The 27,908-nt window shown below is 57.4% G+C and overlaps 1 protein-coding gene across 2 annotated transcripts; it reads left to right on the top strand.

Moving 5' to 3' along the window:
• On the top strand, positions 1–27,908 carry EPHB3 (EPH receptor B3). Of its 2 annotated transcripts, none has more exons than XM_034063990.1 (16): positions 1–97; positions 13,251–13,315; positions 13,676–14,348; positions 21,858–22,013; positions 22,165–22,500; positions 23,302–23,426; positions 23,586–23,754; positions 23,848–23,953; positions 24,302–24,399; positions 24,601–24,723; positions 24,819–25,066; positions 25,292–25,507; positions 25,598–25,747; positions 25,835–26,028; positions 26,163–26,318; positions 26,627–27,908. In XM_034063990.1, exons 1-16 carry the CDS (start codon positions 1–3, stop codon positions 26,733–26,735), a joined length of 3,021 nt encoding a protein of 1,006 aa, XP_033919881.1. In that variant the 3' UTR covers positions 26,736–27,908. The 2 variants fall into 2 exon arrangements, with proteins under 2 accessions (XP_033919881.1, XP_033919882.1); XM_034063991.1 differs by having other exon boundaries at positions 24,347–24,399.

Here is a 27,908-nt window from a genome sequence, read left to right on the forward strand (position 1 = left end):
ATGGCCGCGGCCCGACCGGGGGCCCCCCCGCCGCCGCCGCCGTTGCTCCCGCTGCTGCTGCTCCTGCTGCTCCCCGGCGGCCGCCGCGCTCTGGAGGGTGAGTACCGGACGGGCGTGCCCGGCCGCCGCACCGGGGCCCGTGCGACCGCGCGCATACATACACACACACACACACACACACACATGCACGCACCTTCCAGGGTGTCCCCGGCCCACGGGCCTCCTCGGCGTCTGCTGTTGGCTCGGCTCAGCTCAGCTCGTCGCTCCGCGGACGCCCAGTTGTCCCCGCGGGAAGCTCTCCGCCGCAGCGCTCCCCAACCCAGCTCCTAGTTTTTAGCCGCCCTCAGTAGGTTTCAGAGTCAACGCCCCGTGGAACCGAGCCCGGTGCGGCCGAGGCGCGGCAGCCGCTGGCAGGGAGCGGCGCCTCGTTGGATACGCGGTTCACGTTCCGAGGCTTTTCGCCACGATCGAGCGGGCTGGAATATTAATATTTATTTCAGTGGAAGCTCGCGGCGTGCCAGAACTGGCGGGGCCGCCGGAGGAGTGTCCGTGTGCCGTGTCCGGCTCCATCCCTGCCCCGGCAGGGCTCGTTGCGCCTGTCGCCTTAACCCCCGAAGGTCCGGCGTGGGACCGCCGGGGCGGGTGGCCACGCGTGCCGCATCCATCCCCTTAGCCCCGCCGCTCGGCCGCTCTCTCCGGCGGGAAGAGAACGTGGGAAAAGAAGGGAATCCCTCCCCGCGCTCTGTTGGAGTCGAATATAAAAGGGGTTTTAATTGTCTCCACCTCGTAGGGTGAATCCCGGCCCACGGGGCAGCCCCGTCGCCTCTGTGCTTTGAGCGAGAAACGTGGGTCTTAGTTCCGCTGCCGGATCGAGGGGTCCCCGGGCGAGCGAGGCGTATCGCATCGAGGGGGAGGCGGGGGCCCGAGCAGGGTTTTGTCTCGGCACAGAGTATGCTCGGCTTCAACCGGGGGCGGCGACACTCCGGTGTCCGGTAACCGAACCCACCGCCGGAGCGGCGGGAAGGGAAAAACTCCAGGAGTAGAGGAGCTGCCGGTGGTGGCGGGGGCTCTCGCTTGCTCGGAGGCAGTTTTGGGCTTGGGCTTCCGCCGCCGTTGCCGAGCGGTGCGGGGTTTGGGCTGCGGCACCGGGGGTGGCCGTGGGAAGGAGCCCTTCCCCGCTGCGGTTTGGTGGACACGGTTCCTCGGGCTTTGTCGAAAGTTTGGGGGTGTTTGTTGCCCGCGTTTCAGTTCGTTCTCCCTCCCTCCGATTTTTATTTTATTTTTTTATTTTTTCAATTCTTTTAAAGGGAGTTAAAAAAAAACAACAAAAAAAGACAACCCTTTGAAGCTAGTTCTCCTTCGTATGCCGTAGGAAACAGAGCTGTGGGCCAGCTCGGTCCGTAAACTCGGGCTTGAGTGGGAGCCCCATGGCAGGAGGGGAAGGGAGAAGCTTGCCTGCAGCCAGCCCTCTTGGGATGAAGGTTCTCGGGGACCACTGCACTGGGCAGAGCCCTGGAAGAGGTGCAGGAGGATGAAGTTGTGAGCAGGGAGCTTTGCGGGGCCCCGTGCCTGCTAGGCAGCCCCTCGCTCCTACCCGTCAGCGGCTTGGGAACTGGGAAAGGAAAGTCGGCATGGTGGCTGGCAGCACCAGCGGGCATCGCTTAGGGACAGTCCCTCCAGTCGCTGGGAAGGCAGGGAGCCCCGGCCTGTCCCCTGCCACTGTCTGAAGATGGAGCGGTGTGAACAAGCAGATGAAGAGAAAATAAACAGCTCCTGCTGAAGAGTCACTGTTTTTTCTCAGCTTCCTGAGCTGGCAGAGGGGTCAGGGGACAAACATGCTGCCCAAGGAGGTCAGGGCCCAGCTGGGTGCCTGCCCGATGGGACCACTTCAGTGCTGGCTGGCAGCCACCCAGCACTTTTGGGGCTGACCCCAGTTCCCTTGGGATTTTCTTCTTTTTCTTTCCTTCCTTCCTTCTTCCTTTTTTTTTTTTCTCTGTCTCTCCCCCTTTGCCCTTCTGTGAGCTGAAGGGAAAGTTGCAGTTGGGCCGGGAGAGGTTCTGCCTTGCACAGGTTTAGGAAGCCGTTGCTTGCATTGGGGTCAGTGAGCTCCTGTGCTTCTGCTGCACTGGGCATTTCTGGCAGCTAGCGATGCTGCTTCCTAATGGAGATCAGCATGTTCAAGCGGTTACTGTAAATCCAGCGTGCATGTTTGTTCAAATGTTTTAGTGTTGATCATAAATCTGGCGTGGCCAGAAATCTGCACTTGTGTCCTGCAGACAACAGTGAGCGCTCCCGGGACCTGGCCACCTTACTGTCCCCTCTGAGGGGACAACAGGCTGGGCTTCTGACCAGTGCCCAGCTGGAAGGGCTGGGGGCTTTGGGGCTAGATGGCGCTGGCCATTCCCAGGGGCTTGGCGGGGAGTTGGGTTTCTTTACAAGGCCCCACGAGGGTGGAGGGGAAAAGCTGCGCTCGGCAGCAGCTCAGTGAGGGCTTTGTGCTGCCGAGGAGAAAATGGTTTCTCTCCAGATCCTGTAAGTGCGCTGGGTCTGTTTGAAGTCACAATGTGTTTTTCTTCTCCGGTTCAGCAGTCCCCAAGCCGGCTGCAGAAGGAATGCTCTATCCAGGGGCAACAGCAGATCCTTTCTCCAGTGCAGGGGTTGAAGCCGAGGAGTTTGTCCCAGTGGTACTGTGGGAGCAGAGGCCCTGTGGGCAGCAGACACGATGAAACAGCATGGGGAATGTGCTTTGTGCAAGGCCCCTGCCAACCATCCGGAGATAAAACCCTAGGCTTCAAAACATCCGCCCGAGGGAGTGTGGATAGCCACAGTCTCGATCTGCCCGTCGCCACAGGGGTGCAGGTGGGCTGGGACTGGGACCTTCTTTCCCCAGGATCCATGCTCCCAGGCAGCTCCTGCCCTGAGCAGCCTCTCTGGGCATGGGACTCTATTTAAAGCTGGGGTTTCCGACGTACTCCCCCACAAACGCCGTGCAGAGGGACCGCATTGCTGTGTGTAGCCCCAAGCCAACTTGGGTTCTAATGAAATACCCAAACTCCCCTGAAGCAGGAGGATTTCTAGGGGGGATTTTCCTCCGCTGGCCTCTCCCGTTGGCAGCTTCCAAACCCCAACCAGGCGTTACACAGGCTGACCATGCTCTTCTCTGCACCAGCAAGCCCCTGCTTAATTGACCCTTGTACTGGAACTGCCAGGTATTTTCTTGGCAGGAGATTTGCTTTCCGTTTAATTACTTTTCACTGAAATGGCATGTTTCTCGCCAGGGTGATGGGGGGAAGCTAGCCCTGCTGTTTTATTGATGCTTGGGGTAGGGCTGTGAGGGAAAGTGGGTCCTGGGGCTCTGCAGTGCTCACTGGATTCATTAAATCTCCCATTCCTTGCTAAAAGCTCTGCTTGATGAAGCCCGCCCCGTCCATGCTCCCAAGGCGGGGAGAAGAAGGGCTTTCCTTTGTGTCAGGCGGAGCATGCAGAGAGCCAGGGAAGACGGAAAACTTCCAGCATTGGTCTGTTTGCAGGCCTATGTTTCTCACCCAGTATATAGCACAGCCAGCGAGGTTGCAGAGCTGTGACCATCCAACCCTCGCAATTGGGAATAGCGGCCTCTGGTTTTTACGGAATGAACCGAAACTCCTTGTTTTGTTGTGATGACTTACTGCAGGAGATATTTGGGGAAACCAGTTTGTTGCATTTTCTTTCCATGAGCCGTTTGCTGCTGCCACTGGAGCAGGGGAGCTTGGTGCTTAATTAAAGCAGCCTGAGCAATCTGAATCACAGACTTGCATGTTTTTAAAATTGTAGCTGTTCCTGTTGTGCTGAGTCAAACTGGTTTGTCGGGATTGAGCGTCTCCGCCTGGGAGCCATGCTGGGGGAAGGGTGCCAAGGCGGCCTTGGGGTCGGGATCCCCATTCCTGGCTGGCAGAGGTGGTGGGATGGGTGGCAGCCTCCCCCTGAGGAGAACCCCAGGAAAGGGGGCTCACCCTGTGGGCTGCGGTGGAGCCGGTGGCCACCATCACCCTGAGCGTCTCTGGGGTGAAAGCCATAACAAGTTGACGTCTCTTCTGGAACAGGCGTGTTCCAAAGAAAACTGTTTGTGGGACAGTGGGGATGGGGGTGCCCCTCCATGACCAAAAAGCTTCTTGCAGTAGCATGGGGCCAGGCTGCCATCTTGAAGGCCTGATGCAGTGGCACTCCCACCTGGCTGGGACAGGCCCGTTTGATTCCATATTGGGGTGTTTTGTTGCATTTTTGTTGCTGCTCGGGCTAGTGTGGAACTGGTGGCGGGGCACAGCCATCCCCTGGTGGAGCTGAGCCCCACACAGGCTCGGTGTGGAGTCCAGCGGGAGCCATGCAGCAGGGTGGGTGGGCAGCCTGCTTGTGGCAGGCCAGTCCTGGTGCTTGGTGAGGCCTCAGTCTCGGCCTCCCATGGCTTCGGCATCATGGAGGCCTCATGGGGCTGAGCTTAAGAGCGGGAATGTGTCCCTTTCCCACAGAGCCCCCCCTGCCCAGCGCCTGCTTTCCTTCAGTGCTGCTGAGCCCTCCTGCCCATGCTCCCAGGGCCAGCTTTGCATGGCTGCCCCTCTGAAGAGGGAAGGGAGCCATCTTAGGAAGAGGCAGGAGTGCAGCAGCCGGGCCGGGTGCGGGCCCCATGGCCCCTCTCCATGGCGCGGGGGTCCCTGGGAAGGGCTGTGTGGTGTGGTTGCCATGGGGGCCCTTGCGTTTTATTTTTGCCCATTGCTAAGCTCCGCGGGGCCTGGCGTTTCTCACACATGTGGCAGGAGCTGTTGACAAACACCTGTTTCCCAGCCCCCTCCCCAGGAATGCCTGGGGGCCCCACTGGGGCTGCGGGGGCAGCAGGGACACCCCTCCGTGGGGAGCCCTCCCCTGGGGCTTTCCTGCCCCATGGCAGCTGCAGGGGGATTTGGGACTCCCTGTTCCTCTCCGAGGTGTGGCTGTGCATGCAGGGCTGCTGACACCCGTCCCTGTCCCGGGGAGGGGATGCCGGTGTCTCTGTCCCCCGCACACACACAACCAGTCCTGCTTGTCCCTTGGGTGCTCAGCCGCCTGTCTGGCAAGGGCTGGGGCGCGGGAGGGACCCCGTAGGGAGGGGGTGTTCGGCGGGCGCACACGCACACGCGGTGTGCTATCCAAGGCCTTTTTTTATTAATGAGAAAAATGTGCAGGGCTTGAACGATCGCCAGGAACAGATTTATTCTAGTTCCCCAGAAATTAAACTGAAATGAAGGAGCGAGTCAGCCCGGCCCGGCACCCCCTCCTGACTCTGTGCTTGTTTTAACTCTGGAAGAATCTGACTTTGGGGGTGGGGGAGGTGGTGAAGGAGGGGGGGATATTTGGGTTTAAGCAGTTCCAGATGGGCTTGGTGCTCGAGGAGAGCCGAGGAAGCGAGCGTAGCACAGCGCGGAGATTTGGGTAACTGCCCCAGGCAGGAGAGAGGAGGGAGATCTTGGCAGAAAGTCTTGCTCCACACTGCCGGGATGGGATGGAGCTTGGCAGCCGAGCCACCCAGTCTGTGGGGCGAACCTTTGGATGTGCAGCAAGTAACCTTTTTTGGGGAGGGGGCGGCGTCTCTTTTGTTTTGAGATATCATTACTCCTTGCCTGGGCCCTTTCCAAAAGTACAACCTGGAAAAAAAATGGAGCTGGAGTGGGGAGAGAGGTCTTTTGGACGTCAGCCTGCTGCAAACAGTTGCCCTGCAGAGGCAGGCCTGCAGCACCAACCACATTCCCTTCCTTTCCCCAGGGACTCTGGGGCTCTGCATACACCGATGCCACCCCAGCTCAGCCTGGTGGCCCTATGAGGACACCTGTCCCATGAAGCCACAGCCACAGGGCAATGGGGCTGTGGAGGGAGGTAGCAGAAGTGTCCCCATCATAGCAGGGCCTGGAAACAAAGGTGGCTTTGCAGAACAATTTGCTGCCTACGTCCTGGTTGATGGCATTCACAGCTCAAACAGGTCTGGCATCTCTCAATCAGATGAGCTATTTCTGTGGCATTGGAGGGCTGCTGTGTAGCCATTTCTGCTGGGGACGGTTATCTATAAATCTCTCCTGCCTGCTGGCCATAGAGCTCCTGCCTGCCCCTTCCCATGGGCTGGGCAGGAACATGCCCATCCCGAGTGGGCAGCAATTGTTCTGAGGGTGGCAGTGTGTCTGGCAGCAGGCAAGGCTGAGAGGCTGTCTGTGGGGTCTGTCCATTCCCCTTGCCCACAGCCTGGCAGAGCAAAAGCAGCTTTACCCCTTGGGTGAGCTGAAGCAGCGAGCACCAGGGCATATCCACCACGTGGGCAGGGATGGCAGCTCTTCCCTGTCCGAGCTGACCCTGGCGTGGCACACCAGGCTCTGACATCCGAAATCCCCATGGTATTAATAGAACAGTAATTGCAGTGCAGGGCTGGACTTGGGCAGCTGGCTCACGTCCTCTCCCGGCATCAGCACGACCTTTCTGCGAGAGCGGGACCTGGCAGGGCTTGGGCAGCGAGCTGCACGTGTCCTTGGCATGCGATTGCAAGGCAGGAGCCTGCTATCCTGCAGAAGCCCCAGGCCCCAAGTACTGTGCTTTGGAGGGGAGTCCACAGAGCGTGGGTGCCTGCGGGTGCCGGAGCCTGGCTTGGCATGTCCCTGTGCACAGAATGGCAGAAATCTGTCCTCCCCGGATCAACTCAGTGCATGACCAGGAGGAAATGAGTGCCTGTGCCTCCCCACGTCCCAGGCACTGCCACTTGATCTGCTTTTTGCAAAGCTGGCACCTGTCCTCTCTCACATGCTTCAGTCTGTCTTGCGGTCATCAGGAAACAGCTCCTGGTGAGGAGCATGCGGCCGGAAAACCCTCTTCAGCCAGTTAGCCGGCAGGGCTGGATGGAGGGGGAGCGCTCCCGTCCCCCTCAGTCCCACGTGCCAGGCAGCCCCTGGTCATCTGGGAGCTGGATCTGGCCCATAAGAAAGTGCAGGGTCGGATGAGAAGACTGCAAGCGAGATGAACCCAACTGATGGTTCAGAGCTATGGGGCTGTCTCCCCAAGTGAGGTTGTTATATCCTGGTGTGGGAGTGGGATTGGGAAATGGAGTATGTATCCTTGTTCCAGCATCACTGGAACTGGCATCTCTGCCTGTGCAGGAAGCTTATTGTGGTTCCAGCCAGACCAGGACCAGCCACAGTGCTGGGACCAGTGGTGCTGTCCATCCTTGGCCAGGCTCTCTGGGGCCTGCCCTGTGCATGCATGTGTGGTGTGTGTGAAGGGGCCTTAATCTCAGTTGGGGCCTCTGGGCCCTGCCATAATGCAGAAATAATGAGTCTATTATTAAGTGCCCACAGTACTTCTTCACTCTGCTGGCTTGACTCCAGCAGCAGGCAGAACCTGCCCCGCTTGAAGTGGATGTGTCATCATTTGCCTCAGCAAATCCAGTCCCCTTTGATGATGGGCCAAACGCCCTTGGCATGAAGGGCCACAGCTGTGATACAGGCCCCTTTTTTTTTTCTTTCTTCCTCCCCTTCTCTCTTCCCTTTGTTCCCAGTTCGCTGGCAAGCTGCCAGCTCACCCCACACCTGGGGCTAGGGCGCGTTGGTGGGCATGGGTGTCCCGAGCTCTGCATACCCCTGGAGAGGACAGGCTGTGGGGCTGGCATCCTTCACTCGGCCCTGGGGAGCAGCAGGCGCCCCGCACGGAGCGAGAGCGGGTTCCCAGCGTGGGCAGCAGTAGGGAGTGCTCAGCCCTTCCCTGGGGCTGAACTGCGCTGCCCGCACCGACAGCCGCGACGGTGGGACCCGCGCGGCCCCCGGCCTTCCGCCGGCCGCTGGGCAGCCCGGTGTGCGGGAGGGCTCCCCGGGAAAGTCGGGATTGACCGGGCAGGACGGGGGCGCGGGCTGTGCGGAATGCCGGCAGTGCTGCCAGCCCCGTCCCTGCAGAGGGAGCTGGCAGACAGTGTCTGCCGGCACCTTCGCCAGGCTCCCAAATCCCATGCCTGCCACCTCAGCCAGGAGTACCACCGGCCCACCCTGGGTGCTGCCTCCCTCCCTCCTTGGATGCAGTCTTCCTCACCGCTCTTCCTGGCTCTCGGCTGCATCAGCAAGAGCCTCCCTGCAGTGCAGTTTGGGCACGAGGGGCTGCGAGTGCCGAAATCTCCCATTATGTCACCTCCTGTGCACATAACAGCTCCAAAGCAGCCATTTGTGGGGTGCCCCATCACGGTGCACATGCGCTGCCTTGGGCTGAGTGGGATGGGAGTGCTTTCCCCTTGCAGGCAGCCTGTGGAGTCCCCTGGCCTTGGAGCCAGGTCATCCCCTGCCTGGGAGGAGGATGGCCACGGAGTTTAGATGTGGTGAGAGAGGGAAGTTCCCTCCAGGAGGAGGAGGGATCCAGGTGCATGGCACGCTCCAGGAAAATATGTTGCGGGGTCTCCCAGACCTGACGTGCATGCAGGGCACTATGTGTGGCTCAGCTTTTGTGTACAGGAAACACTCGTCAGCGGGAAAAGTGCAACCTCAGGTTCTCTCCCACAGGCAGCTCTTTGTTCCCAGATAAAGGACCTTACACCAAAGGCCCTTTGTGCCACTGCTCAGAACGGTGCTGGGATTAATTGTAGCGATAGGTGCTTGAATGGAGAGTGTGCAAGGCCTCTCACTCCTGCTGTAATTATCTTCAAAACTGAGGAGGAAATTAAAATATGTGGGGAGATGCCCCTTTTGGTGGCTTTTTGACTAGCAGGCAGTCACCAGGATTCAAAGTACATCCCTAAACAAGCTGCCTTTCGTTCCAGAGGAGCACAGCACAGCAGCAAGGGGGAGAAGCATCCAGCACTGCCGTGAGCAGCCACCACAGCAGAAGACAAGCCACATCCTGGGGAAAATGGCCTAGCTATCGATGCTGCCTACAGGAGCCCAGCGTGGGGCGAGTGGCCTGTGTGGTTGGGCCACCCCACTCGCTCCACTCTGAGCTCCTGTAGATGTGGTGCCATGGGTGCATAGCTCCTGGAGAGCATGGGCACGTTGCAGAACAGGTTCCTCTGTTTGTGGCAAGGCTGCGTGGGTGTCTTTACTAACTATCCTCCATTGCCTTCTTTCAGGATGCTCTGGACTTGTGCGAGCTGCCTTCTCCTCATCGGGGCAAGGAGCTGGCATCCTACGTTGCCAGTGCATCCTGATAAAAGCCGGCAGATCCCATGTTCAAAGGCGAGAGCATTCAAATTGGAGCCAGTTGGTGGAGATGATTGAGTCTTCCCCAGTGGCTTCATCTTGAAAGAATTTTGATTTTTTTTCTTCCCCCGTCTCTTTTCTGGCTCAGCCATCAATGCTGCGCGCGTCTGCCACTCAGCAGCGTGAGACAGGCTCTCTGGGCCTCTTGGGGGGGAGTTCAAACGTTTTTGCTGGCCTGAGACTGTGCATGCTGCATTCCTGAGCCCCTGCACGGGGAGGAAGAGCTCCCCAGCTCCAGATGGGTCCCCGCCAGGGCTTCAAACACCTAGTGAACTGCTGGGGACTCTGTGGAGATGATGGGAGGACTGCTGGTGGGGGACCCCTGGTCTTTGCAGCTCAGGGTGTGCATGGGAGGAGATTTTGCAGGGCAGGGAGGAGGCAGCTAGAGCAATGCACACAGCTCTGCCCAAGGAATGAAGCTTTTTCCCTGCCCTGGGATCCCACTCTGCCATGGAAATCCTGCTTTTATACGGGATTGACTATGACCTGCTGCACTTGCTGAGTGCATCCCTTTCTTTGCCCAGCTGAAGGTGAGGAGAGGACAACTCCCCAGCACTACAGACAATGATAAAGCAAGCCTTAAGGTGACTTCCCCAAGCTGGTGAAATTGGGAGCCAATTTCCCATTGACTAATGGGACCGGGATCTTGCTGTGGCACTCAGGATTGAGGTGGCTTTGACTCACTGCTTAGCCAGCCCTGACACTGTTCACGTCCCTCTGAAGCACCTGCAAATCTGAACTGAGCTGGGAAACCACCAGTGCTGCCTCTAAGCCCAGCTCTGGCACTGTGTGCCAGAGGGAAAGAGCAGTTGGTGCTGCTAAACCACTGAAACCCAGTGCTTGCCCATCTCCCCATGCATTTTTATGGGGGACCAGCACTTAGGAAACTCAGAAAGGACATGGGTTCAGTGCTAGGCTGTCCTGAGGTCTCTGTGGTAGCTTTAAGGGCAGAGAGCAGTTTCTGTGGCTCGGCTCAGCGTGCTGCTGCGGGCCACGGTATCATGCAGCACCACAGCCCACAGGGCTGTCCATCTGCGACCTTCACAGTGAGAGGCTGTGAAGGGCTGGGGAGCACCGCTGAGCCCACCTGGCCCCACTTGCTCCCAAGGCTACAGGAAACCCCTGTGCCCTCCGTGCTCAGCCATTTCCTTTAGCTGAATTGCCCAGTGATTTTGTTTTTATGATTTCCCCTCCCCGCTCTCTCTGTGTGGTTTACGTGGCTCTTGCACCAGCAGTCAGCTTGGCTCTGTCAGGTTTTTTCCCTCCACTGCTGGTCAGATGGGAGATGCTGCCAAATTAGGATGCAGGCAGCAAGCCTCCTTTCTAAGCCGTGTCTCTGCCCTGGGCCGGCACTGATGGGGAAGAGAGCTGCCGGAGGGCATGGCTGCCCATTTGTCCTGCCCTGGGCTGGGCCAGTATGTCAATATCTGCCTTTATGGGGCCTGCTGGCTTGCAGGGGAGTTCCCACACACCCTGGGCAGGTTTGGGGAGCAAAGCTCCCTATGTGGTCAGGTCCAGCCCAGCTCTACTGCAGCTGGCCATGGGATCCTTGTGTTTCCCTGCTCATGGGCACACCCTGCCACCCAGATCCCCATCAGGTCCCTGGTCTGACTCACTGCAGCAGCCACTCACCCACACCAGCCCTGAACACGAAGTGCATCACTTCCCTGCTCCTCCTGCTGGGTCCAGCCCTGCTGCAGCCTGTGCCAGGAGCGGGACCCGTGCAGGGTCTCTGTCAGGCCTTGGCAGCCCGGTGTGCTATGAGTGCCGAGCACGCGCTTGGCTCTTCTCTGCTGCCGGCACGGCGTGCTGGGGCCCTGCACGGCACCGCTGTGCCCTTATTAGGGCAGCTGGGGCTGTGCCTGTCCCTCAGAGAGGTGTGGGTGGCCCTGCTCCACAACATGCTTCCCTATGGTCCCTGGAAGTCACCCCGGTACTGGAGTCTGGGGAGCACAGCAGCATCTCAGGGATGTCTTATGGTTGTGGGAGCCCATGCCAGCCATTGGTAGATGATGCTGTGGGGAACAGGAGGGGAGAGGGATGGTGGTTTACTGCATCCCCTGGACAGGCAGTATTTTGGGACCAGGCAGAGGCTGCCCTGTGGGTGCACAGCACTATCCTGCACATCCTGTGCCCCAGCCCTCGTGATGTCCTCATTCAAGTGCCCTGCATTACCTGCTTGACGGAGGGCTCCTTCTTTCTCTCCTTTTGTTTTTTGCCAGATATCCCTAGTTTGTGTTCTTGAGAAACAGCAAATAACCACTGTCCAATAACCACCTATGCACTCCTCCTATTTGCAAACAATAGCTGGTGTTAGTTTGTCCTTCCTATTCTAGATGCTGCCTCCCTGGCCCTCTCCTGGCTTAGGAGCTGGCACTGTGAGGGGTTTTCCTCACTGTCCACAGTGTCCTGTTTGCTGCCAGTGCCGCCAGCCTGCAATGTGACTGTGTTTGTGTTTGCTCCAGGTGAAGAGCCTGTGTGAAAGGCAGACTTGCCAGCCAGGCTGGGATCCTGACAAACAGCGACGCAGGTCAGGGAGCCCATGTGTCCCCACATGTGCTTGTTTATCTGTCCTGCAGTGGCACTCACAGCCCATGCTCCTGGCCTGGCTGTGGGTGCTGGCACAGGAGCTGCTGATGGGTCTCCCTGGGTTGGGACAAGGGAGGAAGGTGTTTATCTCCAACCAGGCTTCATCCTGTTGGATGAAGTACTATCCCAGTACTTCCTTCCTCCTCCGTGCTTCCTCCCTGGCTGGGCCAGCGTGTGGTTTTCCTGGGGTGGAAGGAAAAAATCTGAAACTGCCTCTCGCTCCTGGGGCTGAGCCATGGTGCCTGGCACAGCTGAGCTGCCCCAGCACATCCTGTGCCCCAGCTATGGAGATGGAGCAGCTCCCAGCAGCTAAAGAGCCGTGACTTGCCTGCCCTGCATCTCAGGACTGAGTGGGCTGAGGGATGGACTGATGGACACCCCTTGAGCTGTGCAGCATCTGGGATGGGGCCATCTCTGCAGCCCAGGATGGGGGTGCCTTCAGCAGGGAGGCATTTTGGAGCTGTTGCTGGGCCCTGCTTGGGGCTGGCACCAAAGTCCCTCTGAGCACATTGAGGTCTCCAGGGTCTGTTTCCCAGCTCTGCCATTTACATCCCCCTTGCCCCAAAAAACCCTAGGCGGGAGAGAGTCTGGAGGACCCCAGTGGTACCTGCTCCCCTCCAAACAGCCTATGGGTCATCCCTGGATCAGGGGTCACCAAACAGCAGCCCGCAGAGGGGCCATTGGCACTGCAGCACATTGTTGTCCTCCATCCTTGCATTTCATTCTGGTTTTGTGCACGGTGCTTGTGCGGAGCCGTGCGGCTCTGCCTGGGATTAGCGACAGCTGCCTGCAATTGCAGCTCTTCCCAGACAAGCGTCTCGCTCCCCCAAGGCTGGGGCTGGGGCTGTTTGGGGAATGCTGCCGGGGTGGTTTGTCTTGTAGTCTGCTCCAGGAATGTTGGCCAGACGGTCAAATTCTTCTCCCCTCTTGTAAAATGAGTGATGTGGGGCGTCTCTGGGAGATCAGCTTGCCAGTCCCTCCTCCTCTGGATAAACCTGCCTGGCCCGCACCGCCCTGTCATGGGAACGGGCCCTTTCAACCCCAGCCACAGTAAATACAGGCCCTGCCAAAATAGAGGGGGAGAGCGCAGCCGGGGGTGCCTGGTCTCATCCCCCCAAGCTGGCCAGGAGGCATGGCATTGCACTGGTGGCCGAGGTGGCACTCTGTCCCTGTCCCCACCTGCCCAGCTCCTCATCATGCTGCTTCCCTGCGCCGGCGCAGCTCCCTGGGGAGCTCTTCCTGTTCTCCTGATGGGAGAAGAAAAATCTGGAGCCTGTCTGTGCCGCTCCCCCTCCTCCCACCACGTCTCACCCCCCAAGTTGCTGTTTTTCGCAGAAATGTCAGGCTCGGCTCTCCTCTCCCCCACTCCTCCTGGGTTTTTTCCATCTAATTTTGGCTTTCATCGCCAATTACTTCTTTCTCTCCTCCCTCTCTCTCCAGAGACCCTGATGGACACGAAGTGGGTGACCTCTGAGTTGGCATGGACAACTCATCCAGAGACAGGGGTAAGTCTGGAACCAGCCCCAGTCCTGACCTCCAAGGGGTACGGCTGGACCTAGCCTCACAGAAATCAGGGCTTCTCGAAAGCGCCTTTGCAGAGCTGGCTGCATCTTCCCCCTTCCCCCCATCCTCTCATCTCATGAAACCATCTCCTCTGGCTCTGGCAGAGTGTGAGCACTGTGGTCCCTGGCCCAGGTTGCTGTTTGTCACCTTTATGACCAGGAGGGTTGAGACGGGTGGTGATGAAGCTGCTGCTCCTCCCTGTTACCTGTTGCCTATTCCCCCTGACCCCACACCATTTGCAGTGTGTCCATGGAACTTATCTCCCCAGCTGAGGGTCTAACATGCTTCTCTCTCGTTTGCAGTGGGAAGAAGTCAGCGGTTACGATGAGGCCATGAACCCCATCCGCACATACCAGGTGTGCAATGTGCGGGAGGCCAACCAGAACAACTGGCTTCGCACCAAATTCATCCAGCGTCAGGACGTCCAGCGTGTCTATGTGGAGCTGAAGTTCACTGTGCGGGACTGCAACAGCATCCCCAACATCCCTGGCTCCTGCAAAGAGACCTTCAACCTCTTCTATTATGAGTCGGATACGGATTCTGCCTCTGCAAACAGCCCTTTCTGGATGGAGAACCCCTATATCAAAGTGGATACAATTGCCCCGGATGAGAGCTTCTCCAAGCTGGAGTCTGGCCGTGTGAACACCAAGGTGCGCAGTTTTGGCCCTCTCTCCAAGAATGGTTTTTACCTTGCCTTCCAAGACCTGGGAGCCTGCATGTCCCTCATTTCCGTCCGGGCTTTCTACAAGAAATGCTCCAACACCATTGCTGGCTTTGCTGTCTTCCCGGAGACTTTAACAGGAGCTGAGCCCACTTCTCTGGTCATCGCGCCAGGCACCTGCATCCCCAACGCAGTGGAGGTGTCTGTACCACTGAAGCTGTACTGCAATGGCGATGGCGAGTGGATGGTACCCGTGGGAGCGTGTACATGTGCCGCTGGATATGAGCCAACCATGAAGGATACCCAGTGCCAAGGTATGTGTGTGGCAGAGTGAGCATGGCTCTTGTCTCCATGAATGTGTTGATGTGGAAGAGGCAGTTTTGCATTGAGCTTAGTCTGCTTTCAGAGGCCTGGGAGCTGGGCAGGCTCCCCGAGGAGGGAGGCAGGGTGATATCTCAGAGGACCAGTCTGCAGTTTGACTCAGCATCTGCAAGCCTTTAAAGACTTCATGGTCTGGGTTGGCACAGTGTCTGCTGTGACGCACTGGTTAGCATCCCCCAGTGCTATCCTCTGAGGGATGCATCTCCTCACCAGGAGTCGCAGCTCAAGGCATGGTCCTCAGCAGGGATCCAGCCCCTGAGTGTTAACTGAAAGCTCCTCACCCTGCTGATGTGCCCAGTGTCTCCCCTCTCTCCTTCCTGTGGCGCTCATGGCTGGGACAACTGATTATTCCTGGCAAGCATGATTTCATGCTGCTTGTGCAGTATTCTGAAATGCCGGTGGTGAGCAGGGCCCTGCTGTGCTGGCTTTGATAGAAACCATGTGGCAGGTGCATCTTCTCCTGCCAGTACTGAGGCCTTGCTATGGGGAAGGTGGTGAGTGCCACAAAGACAGGGCAGCCAAAGCCCCCTGTCCCTGCTTGGAGGAAAGAGCATCCTATACATGGAGGTGTTTGGGATGTAGAGACATTGTGGGCAGCAGGATAGTCCTGTGCAGGTACTGCAGCTGCCGTGCTCTCCCGTAGTGGCTCTGGTGTGGCTGTTTCACCCCAGGTTGGGTGTGCTGGTAAGGAAAAATCTGCCCAGGTGGATGTTGTTCTCCCTTGGGATGATTCTGTCCTTGGAAGTGGTCTCTGGTACACAGGACCCTACCCTGGCGTGGCTGGGGTTTGGGGCAGAAAGGTCACTGCTCCCTTTGGCTGGAGGCATTGCACAGGGAGCTGGACACTGGCTGGGCCCCCAGTTTTGGATGCCTTGTGCTTGCTGATGACGGCATGGTTGGCACCAGCCCTTTGCTCTTGGCAGGGGTGATGTGATTTGGGATGGCCCATAACGTGGGGCTTGAGCCAGGCTGGCCCCTCCATTCACTCTGGGAGCAGTGTAGCTATCAGCCATGCCACTGCGGTTGGCTGGGGAGAGTTCAGCCTGAAGGACCAGAGCCTCCAGCACTATCAATGCCAGCACAACCCCAGCTTTGGTGCCCTGGCCCCCTGCATCAGCCTGTCTGGCTCTGCTTGGAGCAGGTGGACACCAGTGCCAAGCATCCATCGCTGGGTGAAGAGCCCATACTTAAGCATGTGCTGGGTGTATGCTCCTGGAGAGCTGTTTTTGTTCTTGCTTGGACTGGGAAATCTTAGACCATACAGGGTGTGGGAGGGTTTGGGCACAAGGTGACAGTTTCCAGAGAGCATCCGGTCTGTGCTGAGCAGGGGCATCCCAAGGCAGGACAAAGACCTTGTGTTGGGCTCAGGGCATCGCTACAGCCCAGGGTGAGGTCCCTCTCCACATCACCCCAGATGGGCAGACACCCACACGGCAGCTCTCCCAGTTCCTTTGATATCCCCCGCCAGGCCCCAGCTTCTTCCCCAGCCTGCAGGGAAGCCACACTGAGCTGTGGGCATGTCTCCATCCGGCAGCCTGCCTTCTTGCTGGGCAGAAGCGGTGGTGTCCTCACGTTTCTCTGGGAAAGTTGTGCTGCGCTTGTAGGATCAGATTTTCCGCCATGTGATCGTGTGTTTTAAGTGGAAACAGCTGAAGAAGGGCTGGGAGAAGCTGGAGCTGCAGCTCCCTATTCTGCTCTTGGCTGGAAGTTCCTTTACCCAGCTTCAGCAGCCCAGCAAAGCCGAGAAGGCGCTCAGCCCCCGCGGTGTGGGGAGCAATGCGGATGCAGCCCCGTGGAGCTGGGGTTTCGGCACTCAGCCCCGGGGAGCCCGCCAGGGCTTCACCATGCAGGCGAGGAGCACTTCTGAGTGCCAGATGGCATTTTAATAAATAACAATACCCAGTTACTGCTTAGATGGGATAAGCCCTGTTGTAAATCTCTCCCTTTCCCGAGACTTTGAGTGGCCTTTGAAGATCTCCTCCTCCTCCTCTTTATCTCCATCCAGAGCCAGGATTAGACCTTGCATTCAGACCTGTTACAATGCAGCTTGTATCCCGGTCCCTCGGGAGCCGAGGGCTCATCCCGCCCGGCTGAAGGCAGTTTCTTTGGCATGCTTTGTAATGCGATACGCCGGGCTGGTATCTGGCGCTCTAGTCCTGAGTTGCCACAGCATTGATTTGGCATCTCATTCTCAGCCTCATTATCTTTATTTAATTAGCACACGGCCCTTCTGGGGGTTGTGCTGCTTCCCACAGGCTCCCTGCCACGCAGAGCTGCAGAGGCGGCTCTTGAGGATGAAGAGCTGCTGAGCAGGGAGGGGGATGAAGGCTCCTGCATGCCTCCGCAGGCAGGGGTGCCCTGCTTTCACCCCCTGTAGCCCCCGGGGTTCAGCGTTTCCGCAGCCCCATCCCTCCTCCTTTTGGTTTGCAAGCACCCAAACCGCTGGAGGGATTTGGTGTCAAGGTGCTCCCCATGTTGCATAGGTAGGTGGTGGGAGTTTCCTTTGAGTAGTGCGGGGCTCCTTTCACAGAGCAACTCAGCTTGCGGCACCTCCCCGAAAATGCTCCCGGGCATGTGCTCCCCATGCCAAATTCACCAGGGTTTGCACCCCTCGTGTTGAGGGTTCACCCAAAGACAGAAAGGTTTGAAGTCAGGCAGGTTTCCACGCCAGCACTAGCAGCAAGCCCGCTCCTCTCATTGGGATCAATCCCATGGAGGGTCCTGCAAAGGGGCCATAGTGCCCCCAGAGCCTGTCCCCAGCTGAGGAAGGGGACTGAGACTCTCTCCTTGGACCCATTTCTCAGCCTTTTTGACATCGCTTTTTCTGATGACACCAGGCACTGCATGTTTGGGTGCTGCCAGTAGGTGATAGCAGGTCAGGCTGAGGCCAAAACCTGAATTTTTGCTGAAATAAATTTCCCGTGTAATCAGTGACTAATGGAAACATCACCCTGTATTAAAAGAAAACAAAAATGCCAAGCAAGCATTAGACTTGCCAACTGTTTGCAGCTTTGCATTGCAACACGGGCTTGCTGCATGAAACCCAGGAAGTGAAACTGCTTGCTATTAATTGCCCGGGCTCCCAGATCAAAGGCAGCTCAGCAGCACAGGCAGGGGAGAGCTGCCGGTTTACAGCCAGGCAGTTCCACAATGGGTTACTTGTAACACAGTCGAGGAAATATGCCCCTGCTGTCCCGCCTGTGACCTGCTGTGGCTCCAGAGGCAGCTTTGCTTATTGAATTTTTTTCCCCCCCTTTTTTTTTTAAGTAAAATGGTTTCCCGCCTGTTCTTTGGATGCCACTGTTCAACCCCCTGGGGCTCTTCCCCTTCTCTCCCCTTCAGATTTATTCCATTCATTTTTGGACTGCACTAGTGTGAAATATTTCTACCCAAAGGGTGATTTTTTTCATTATTATTATTTTTTTTCTAAATCGAGTGCCTTTTAAGAGAGACTTAAAACCGGAGTTACAACCTCGGTTGTAGCCAGGCTGTTGCCTTCCACAGCTCTAATCCATCTGCAGTCGCTTACGAAAGCGGGAAGGGAGCGAGCTGTGCAGGTTCATAAAGCACAGACAGTCCCAGGCAAACTCGATTGCTGCCTTTAAAGAAATTATAGGGTTGCTGGACAAAAGGATGTGATCAGTTTAATTTATCTAGGCTCAAGCGAGGCATTCTGTTTCAGTCCTACAAGGAGAGAAATAGCTGGAAGGATGCTGCTTGGCCTGGAATAGCATTGTGTGGATGGGAAAGCAGGCAAGACCTGAAACAGGGTAGTCTGGGGCTGGTATTCCCCAATATGCTGTGGGCTATCCCTTGCTTCCTCCCTTTCCCAAGGGAGGGCACTCCAGAATTTTGGGGATGCATGCAGGGTTCATTGCTGCTTGCCCACATCCCATGCAATGATGGAGGCTGCCTGCGGGATGAGTCACTGCTCACTGTTGCTGCCAGGAAGTGTTTTTTTCAGCTCCCTCCCTTGGACTTTATTCACCGGGGTGGAGATTGTTTTGGGAAGAGTGCCCTCGTCTTCCCCCAGCCCTGTGCTGCTGTTCTGTGAGGCAGGATCAGGCCCCAGAGGTGGGCAGAAGTAGCTGGATGGGCAGTGGTTGGTGCCGTGCCATGCTTTGTGCGTGGTGACCCGTAGAGGGGGCAGGGGCAGTTTTGCAGCAACCCCTGGGCTGTGTTACTGCCACTCTCCCTCCCACACTGTGCACAAATCCCCTCTGCAGCTCATCCCCACTGTGAGGCCAGGCTACATCTCCCTCCTGTCAAACCAGTGGCTCCTCCTCAGGCTGGGCAGCTCCGCTTTGCTTCCCTTACCTGTTATCCTTTGGCTGTCAGTGACTGTCATGTTCTCCCCAGAGGTGGCCACAGCCTGGCACCAGGAGATGTGATCTGTGTGCTGAGGTTCAGGGTTGTTATTTTATTTGAGGACACTTCAGCAGGAAAGGTGCTTATGCAAGCCTCTCAGTAGCGAGAAGGGAGCCTGGCTCCCCAGCTCCGGCTGGATGGAGTCACGTTCCTGCTCTAGAGCTCCCAGGCTCATTCCCCGGCATGCCGGCCAAGACAGTGGTTGTTGTACAGGCAGTTTCTTGCAGAGAAGAGATGACACAGCGGCTTATCCACTGGGGACCTGGGATCAGCTTTCAGCTTGGTTACAGCCTTCAAATGTGGCGGCTGATAGCTGTCATGCTGCCACCAAGGTCTTTATGCTCTGATTTATTAAGCAGAGTTGGAAACTTCAACACTGGAGTGCATCTGGGCCTCAGTCCTCCTGCTTTTCTCTTGCTTAACAAGGCTGAGGCATGGGTCATCCCCATCCTGTCACAGTGACATGAGAGTGTGAAGAAATTACCTTTATCCCTTGTCTCTGCATTGGGCACTCCTGTGCAATGGCAAGGAGCTGCCCAAGGATGGTTCTGCCTGTCCTCCCTGCACAGGAGGTCACTGTTCCCTCCATGCTCATAACCCACCAGAGTGGCACCAGGTGGCCCTAGGCACCAAGTGCCATCATCCCTCCTGCATCCTTTGCAGGGCACCTCGCTGTCCCCAGCTGCCATTCCATGCTTGGGCTGTCAGCTTCACACAAGCTCTGGTGGCTCCAGCTTCGCTCTCCCTCTAACAAGCCTGTTATTTCAGGGGGTTTTGTCCCTGATGGATCTGGGCTCCTGTCCATAACCGAAGCATGTTTGGCAGCTTTCTGAGCCCAGAACGTTCCTGTCCAAGAGGTTTCAGTCATCTCTCATTCCTCAGCAATCTGGTTCCTTATGTGTGAATCTGCATCCACCCAGTTTGAACCGCCTGGGACTCCAGCTGGGGTGCGTCTGCCTGGGCTGAGGCTTCTCCGCTACCTCTGGCCATCTGCTGTCCATATCTTTGCATTTTGTGGTGGTGAGGGTAGCCTGGGCTGAGGGTCGGGAGCCCTGGATAAGCTGGTCTGGAGCTTCCATTGCTCAGAGAGGAGCAGGTCTGTGCACTCCTTTGCCCTCCAGCCTGCACAGTTGAGATGGGCTAAGCTTTCATTTCCACAGGGAAGGCTCAGAGGCTGGGTGAACTCAGGTGAAGGAGCCGGAGCGAGCTGAGCCGTGTCGTTGGTCCTGTTTTGACCAAAGAGGAGTCTCCTTGCCAGGAGGCTCACACCCTGTAAGCGACTCCTGCTGCCCCTCCATGCAGGGGAGCTAGAGAGCACAGGGTCCTCAGGTCCCCTGCTTGGCCTCCCCCCATCATGGGGCTGCTCACACGTCCCCTGGAACCCCAGAGCTGTGTGTGGATCCCTGTGGAGCCGGCCTGGCAGCGTGTGACTCAGCGTTCCACACCCCACACGTGGGGCTGCAACCAGCCAGAAAACTTCCACGGAGGGTGTCAGGAGATGCCTCATAGCAGGAAACTTCCGCTTGCCACAGCCCAGTGAAGCACCAGGAAACATCCACCTGTTTACAGGGGTGATGTGGGACAGGCACGGGAGGTGGGACTGGGCTGCCAGGAGGGTTACGTGCCCTCAGGAGCTGCCCTAACCCCAGGAGAGTGAGGAGGATGCTCCTTCCTCTATGGGACATCAGTGCTGATGCTGCCCCACCTGTGGTAAACAGAGTGATGCCAAAGCAGAGCTGGCACCAGCAGGTCACTCACCACTTCATCCAGCTGCGAACTCAGAGCACAGGACCTGCTTCCAGGGGCAGCACTGCGATAAATCAGGCTATTTCGAGGCATGCATTGGGTTCCTGAGCCCACAGTGGTCCTTGGCTCAAGTGCTGTTAATCCTTTCACGTGCCACTCATTACAACCAAACAACCCCTGGTGCCAACCGGGAAGGGTCCCAGGACTTGTGGCTCCTTAAAGGACCCTAATCGGAAGTGGGCGTAGGAGGTGGCAGCAATGCTGAAGCAGCTCTTTAGCCAAGGACCTGCAGGAATGTTTTAATCTCTCTTAATGCTCCACTTGAGCAGGCCTGCAGAGGTGCCACCGCCTCAGGGCTCAGAAGTGGCTGAAGAGCCTGAGGCAGAAAGTTTGGGGCTGAGTGGCTGCATTTTGGGCCGTAGAGGCCCCTCGCAGGGGGCTGCTACAGGCAGTGCTGAGGGGTCCTTTCCTTCCCAGCCGTATTTCCACAGATCACTGGTCCTATGGAGGGTGCTGGGTCTGGGAGCCAGCAGGGGAAGCACAGTGAAGAAACAAAACTGAGGATGTGCTATCCTGGCAGGACCTGCCCTGACTCCCATAGTGCTAGTGGCAGTCAGCCCTTCGCATCTCCAGCTGCCCTGGGTCTAATGCTGGAGCACAGCATCTCCGGGGCAGAGCTGTGCCTGTGCTGGTGGGTGCCCCTGCCTATTTATTGTCAGCAGGCTGCTCTAACCCACTTGGCCCCAGCCAGGGGCCCTGCATCCCCAGGTATGGCTGATGGCATTGAGAAGGCTTGTAGGTGGCCTGTGTACCCCAAGCCTCTGATCAGAGATTTGGCAGGACAGTGGGGAACGGTCTGCCCAGCTTTGGGAAGGAGGTTGAGGAATGTTTTCTGGGTGCATTTTATAACTCAAGTCTATCTGGGGCTCTTCAGCCTGGAGAAAAGAAGGCTGTGTGGAGACCTAATAGCAGCCTTCCAGTATCTGAAGGGGGGCTATAAGGATGATGGGGATGGACTCTTCATTAGGGACTGTAGTGACAGGACAAGGGGTAACGGGTTAAAATTCAAACAGGGCAAGTTTAGATTAGATATAAGGAAGAAATTATTTGCTGTTAGGGTGGTAAGGCACTGGAATGGATTGCCCAGGGAGGTTGTGAATGCACCATCCCTGGCAGTGTTCAAGGCCAGATTGGACAGAGCCTTGGGTAACATGTTTTAGTGTGAGGTGTCCCTGCCCATGGCAGGGGGGTTGGAACTAGATGATCTTAAGGTCCTTTCCAACCCTAACTATTCTGTGATTCTATGATTCTGTTTTCCCTTTCTCCAGCATGTGGCCCGGGAACCTTCAAGTCTAAGCAGGGGGAAGGTCCCTGTTCTCCCTGCCCTCCCAACAGCCGGACCACCTCCGGAGCAGCAACAGTCTGCACTTGTCGAAACGGCTTTTTCCGGGCAGACACAGACCCCGCAGACAGCGCCTGCACCAGTGAGTCCTGCTTGGGGCTAGGAGGGAAGGCGAGGGCTGCTCTAGAGGTGATGGGGTCTGCAGCTGGTGTGTGGAGAGTGTGCTGTGCTCACACCAGAGGTGAGCCAGGCACAGGGCCGCACCATCCCTTACCCCCACGTTCTCACCACAGGCATCCCCTCTGCCCCCCGCAATGTCATCTCTAATGTGAACGAGACATCGCTGGTGCTGGAGTGGAGCGAGCCACAGGACACGGGCGGGCGGGATGACCTGCTCTACAATGTCATCTGCAAGAAGTGCAGCGTGGAGCGGCACCTCTGCACCCGCTGTGACGACAACGTGGAGTTCGTGCCACGCCAGCTCGGCCTCACTGAGCGTCGCATCTACATCAGCAATCTGATGGCCCACACCCAGTACACCTTTGAGATCCAAGCTGTGAATGGCATCTCCAACAAGAACCCCTACCTTCCCCATTTTGCCTCTGTCAACATCACCACCAACCAGGCAGGTCAGTGTTGCTGCAGGAGAGTGGGGGCTGGCTCTCTGCTGCAGAGCAGAGCAGGGATTTCTTGCTGACAGCCTTGGAGGCTGCAGTCCTTTGTGCTGCCGTGTTACTGGCTCCTCGCGCCTGCATCTAATCCCCTGGGTAAATTGTCCTCTCCATTTAACGCGTGTCCCTGGAGGAGATGAGATCAGAATGCATGCAAGCAGAGAAGGGCAGGGTTGGCAGATGCTCCAGAGAGCTCTGGATCTCCTAGACCTACCCCAGAGATGTTGTGCCTGCTGCGAAGGGAGGAGGAAGGAAATGAGATTTCTCCCCTGTGGGCCTGGGAAGGCTCAGCACCAGCCCAAACCTTCACAGCCAGCCAAGTGCTTTGCCGTTCCCTGCTTCCTCCCACTCTGGCCCAGCTCCAGCATGCTGGTAATCTCCAGCCACCACGCTCTGATCTGATTTCACGGGTCTCATCAGTGGGGTGGAGTGTGGAGCTCCTGGCAAGTGGAGGAGAGGAGGGAGCCCCAGGTTGGGCTGGCTTCCCCAGAACAGTTTGCAGCTAGGCATGGGGTGAAGTGTTACCTCTGTGCTAATTCTGAGGCTCCCCTTGGTCCCTTATCACCTTAGGTGTGCAAAATTTTGATATTGCAGCTCTCTATGGAGACTTGTGGGATGCCAGTCTCAAAGCTTTTCCATGCCTTTCCAGCAAGGTTATCTGAGCAGGTCCCAGGCAGATACTCACCCATGACAATGTGGGATGGTGGAGGTGGGTAGCCTAGCACAGATGGCTCATTCCTCCTCTGCCCTCTTTCCTAGCCCCTTCTGCCGTGCCTACAATGCACCTGCACAGCAGCACCGGGAACAGCATGACATTGTCTTGGACTCCCCCAGAGAGACCCAACGGCATCATTCTTGACTATGAGATCAAGTACTCAGAGAAGGTAAAGCAGAAGGCAGAGTAGCCTTATCCCTCCTCCAGCCCTTTTGGCTGGTCATCAGCACCATGGCAAAAGTGGTCCCTGTAGAGTGCGTGAGGGATGTGGGAGCCAGCAGAGGGGGGATCACTTCCTAGAGGTCACATCCACGTGTCTCCCCTACAGCAAGGCCAGAGTGATGGCATTGCCAACACAGTCACCAGCCAGAAGAACTCAGTGCGGCTGGACGGGCTGAAGGCCAATGCTCGGTACATGGTGCAGGTCCGGGCACGCACAGTGGCTGGGTACGGCCGCTACAGCCTCCCGACAGAGTTTCAGACAACTGCAGAGGATGGTAGGTACCAGGACTGGGCTGCCTCTGTCCCCCACCCGTAATATGCATGCTCCTTCCCCAGCTTGACACTGATTCCTGCCTCTCCTCCATCAGGCTCCACCAGCAAGACTTTCCAGGAGCTTCCTCTGATTGTGGGTTCAGCCACTGCGGGACTGTTGTTCGTCATCGTTGTAGTGATCATCGCTATCGTCTGCTTCAGGTACTGGCTTTGCAGGGAGGAGGGAGTTCAGAACTCGATTTCGGGGTTGCTCATGTTTGCCCAAGAGCTTTCCCCCTTGCCTGTGGATAGAGCTCTGGCAGCTCCAGTCTGGGAATGAAGGACTGGACCTGTCGTGTAGGACCAGAGCAGAGGTCCTGTGGGAGGATTGTGCATCACTGCTTCCCCAGCAGCTCCTGCCATCCTCACTCAGTACAACTAGGCCATCTTCTCCCATTGCACCTCAAGCAGAGATGTCTCTGCTCACAGGCTGTTGGAGGGGAAGCTCTCTGGCATAAGCTGTCTGTGCTGGGATTTACAAGCTGGTAGTGAATGTCTTTGCCCCATCAGGAAAGGAATGGTTACTGAACACCTCCTCTCATCTCCTTTGGGCAGGAAGCAACGCAACAGCACGGACCCCGAGTACACAGAAAAGCTGCAGCAATACAGTGAGTGTGAGAGCCCAGCAATGAGCTCTGCCTGCCCTCTCCCAAATCCTGCTCCCTCTCAGTTCCTACTCTATGTGCGAGCGAAGGGGCAGGCTTTGCTAGCCAGGGCCTGGGAGGGATGGGCTGACAGCCAGCCAAGCTGGCTTGGCATCTGTCACCCATGTTGTGTCCATCCTGGTGATGATTCCTCTGCCCTTGCAGTCACCCCTGGGATGAAGGTCTACATTGACCCCTTCACCTACGAGGACCCCAATGAAGCTGTCCGGGAATTCGCCAAAGAGATTGACATCTCTTGTGTCAAAATTGAAGAGGTCATTGGAGCAGGCAAGTCCCGGGGCTGTGCACATCAGTGCTGAGACTGCCGCCTCACCCTGCCGCATGGTTCACTGTGCCACCCCTTTCTCCCCATCCCACTGCAGGGGAGTTCGGCGAGGTGTGCCGCGGGCGTCTGAAGCTGCCTGGCCGCCGCGAGATCTTTGTGGCCATCAAGACGCTGAAGGTGGGCTACACGGAGCGGCAGCGGCGGGATTTCCTGAGCGAGGCCAGCATCATGGGCCAGTTCGACCACCCCAACATCATCCACCTGGAGGGTGTGGTGACCAAGAGCCGCCCTGTCATGATCATCACGGAGTTCATGGAGAACTGTGCGCTCGACTCCTTCCTCCGGGTGAGCATCCATTCTCCTCTGCCCCAGCTGGGGGCTGCAGCTCCAAGGCCTCCTTCTCCATCCCTCTGCATTGTCATGCTGGTATCCCCAGGGCTAAGTTATGCATAGGCACCATGGCATGGGGAAGAGGGGCCTGTAGGAAGGATGAAGGTGGTGGTAGCACATCGGGATCCTCCCCCCGTCCATCTGGGGTGTTGAAAACCCTTCTGATCTCTCCTATGGCAGTTGAATGACGGGCAGTTCACAGTCATCCAGCTGGTGGGAATGCTGCGAGGCATCGCCGCCGGCATGAAGTACCTTTCAGAGATGAACTACGTGCACCGGGATCTGGCTGCCCGCAACATCCTGGTCAACAGCAACTTGGTCTGCAAAGTGTCTGACTTTGGCCTCTCTCGCTTCCTGGAGGATGATCCAGCTGACCCCACCTACACCAGCTCCCTGGTATGGGATGCCCGTGGGGATCAACTGATCTGGGGATAGGGGGAGACACCTCAGGTATGTGCTAAATAATGGAGTTGTGTATCTGCGCAGGGAGGCAAAATCCCAATCAGATGGACAGCTCCTGAGGCCATTGCCTACCGCAAATTCACATCAGCCAGCGACGTGTGGAGCTATGGCATCGTCATGTGGGAAGTGATGTCCTACGGGGAGCGACCCTACTGGGACATGTCCAACCAGGACGTAAGTGTTCCCTGGGAAGCAGGGAGCTGTGGGCTGTCCATGGGAGCCCATGTAGTTCACAGCCTGCCTCTGCATGTCTCTCCACAGGTGATCAACGCAGTGGAGCAGGATTACCGCCTGCCACCCCCCATGGACTGCCCCACAGCACTGCACCAGCTGATGCTGGACTGCTGGGTGCGGGACCGCAACCTGCGGCCCAAGTTTGCACAGATCGTCAACACGCTGGACAAGCTGATCCGCAACGCTGCCAGCCTGAAAGTCATCGCCAGCGTCCAGTCTGGGTCAGTGGTGTCCCTGCCTCCAGCCCAGGGAAAGCTGGAGGGGTTGGGACTAGAGATTTGGGAGGGCAGGGATACACTTCCAGTTACACCTGTGTCTCCTGCTCCCTGTGACCTGTGGCTCTCTTGCCCTTCAGCATCTCCCAGCCGCTCCTGGACCGCACCGTCCCAGATTACACCACCTTCACCACTGTGGGAGACTGGCTGGATGCCATCAAAATGGGACGGTACAAGGAGAGCTTTGTCAATGCCGGCTTTGCCTCCTTTGACCTGGTGGCGCAGATGACTGCAGAGTAAGTCCCTGCTTGCAGAGGAGGGATAAGGCTGGGGCTGGGGCTGCTGCACATTGTCCCTCTCCTCTCCAGCAGGCAGCTCCTCCAGCCTTAGCATATGGAGGGCTGAGTTGTGCATGGAGTTTTCCCAAGTGAGGGAAGCTCTGGGATTCAGCATGCAGTCCCCCTGTGGTGTCAGAGAGACAGTGGAACTTGGCAGAGGGCTGTAATGAAGATGGATAGGGGTCCCTTGGCAGTAGCTAAATGAGGCAGGGCCACATGCTGGTATAGCTTGTGGCAGGAGCTGAATCTTCACCTTCTGCTTGCAGAGACCTGCTGAGGATAGGGGTGACGCTAGCAGGGCACCAGAAGAAGATCCTGAGCAGCATTCAGGACATGAGGCTGCAGATGAACCAGACGCTGCCAGTGCAGGTTTGACCACAGGGGACTCTGCATTGGAACGGACCGAGGGAACCTGCCAACCAGGTTCAGTTTGCGGTGCAGCCCGGCTTCCTGTTTCCCCTTTCACATGGCACTCCTCTGCCTCGGACGATCACCTGGGACAGGACGGGATGGGCCGCCCTTCCCTGGATCGGAGGCACTCGTGCCGGGAGGGAGCCCAGCTTTTCGTCCCGTGTCCTGGAGCGGCGAGGCAGCAACGCATCTTCATATTGAAGATGGATTATGGGACAGAGATGGCACATCCCGCTTCCTGCCCTGTCTCGGTGCTCATCAGTTTGAAGAGTTGTTCTGCTTCTTGGATTTCTTTTCACCCTATTCTCCCCCCCAGGTCCTCACTTCCCTCCCCTCCCTGAGGCCACAGACTGTTGACCTGTCCACTGAGTCCATCAGACACATCCGAAGCCTTCCCTAACTCTGGTCCCCGTGTGGAAGCAGCTGGGGAGGCTGAGCCGGCAACAGGGCCGGGGCAATTTGCCCCAGACAATCACTCCTCTCCTCCAGCCCTGGCAGCCCCTCTGCCCGAGGGTCTGCACTGGAACGTGTCCGAAGGGAAGGCTTTGCTCCCTTTCTTGGCTTTGCACGCCAGAACCTGAACCTGATTTACTATGCAGGGAGTTAGGCAAAAAAAAAAAAAAAAAAAAAAAAAGCAAAAAAAAAAGAGATATATTAAAAAAAAAAATAAGAGGGAGCAGAAAGGGGAGGGAGGGGACGAGGAGCCCGGCTCCACATCTCTTACCCTCTTGGTTCTCCTGGCCGGCTCTGGACTGCAGAGCGAGGCCGTCAGCACGTTTGCACAGGGACCCTCCGCCCCGGGACCGATCAAGCCGCGCTCCCTCAAGGGGCCGCAGAGCGGGGCTGGGGCGGGGGCTGCGCCGGGGGCCGAGGCCCGGCCTTCCGCAGCCTCCTCTTTTATGCAGAAGGAGCGGGAGCCGCCGGCGCGGCCACCCCGCTCCTGACACACGCTGTGATTGCTGCCAAAAGACTCACTCACCTTTCCCTGAGGATTCACTGCAGCCCGGTTCCTCCAAGCTGAGGGAGAGACTCCCAGCGTGCCTGAGTGTGCGTGAGTGTGTGCATGCGTGCGTGCGTGTGTGCTGGCCGGCAGGACTGTGTGAGGCAATGGGCAGAATAAAGGCAATAAGAATTTTA

The sequence above is a fragment of the Melopsittacus undulatus genome, chromosome 6 (genome assembly GCF_012275295.1).
Source record: "Melopsittacus undulatus isolate bMelUnd1 chromosome 6, bMelUnd1.mat.Z, whole genome shotgun sequence".
In the NCBI taxonomy this organism is placed as follows: domain Eukaryota; kingdom Metazoa; phylum Chordata; class Aves; order Psittaciformes; family Psittaculidae; genus Melopsittacus; species Melopsittacus undulatus.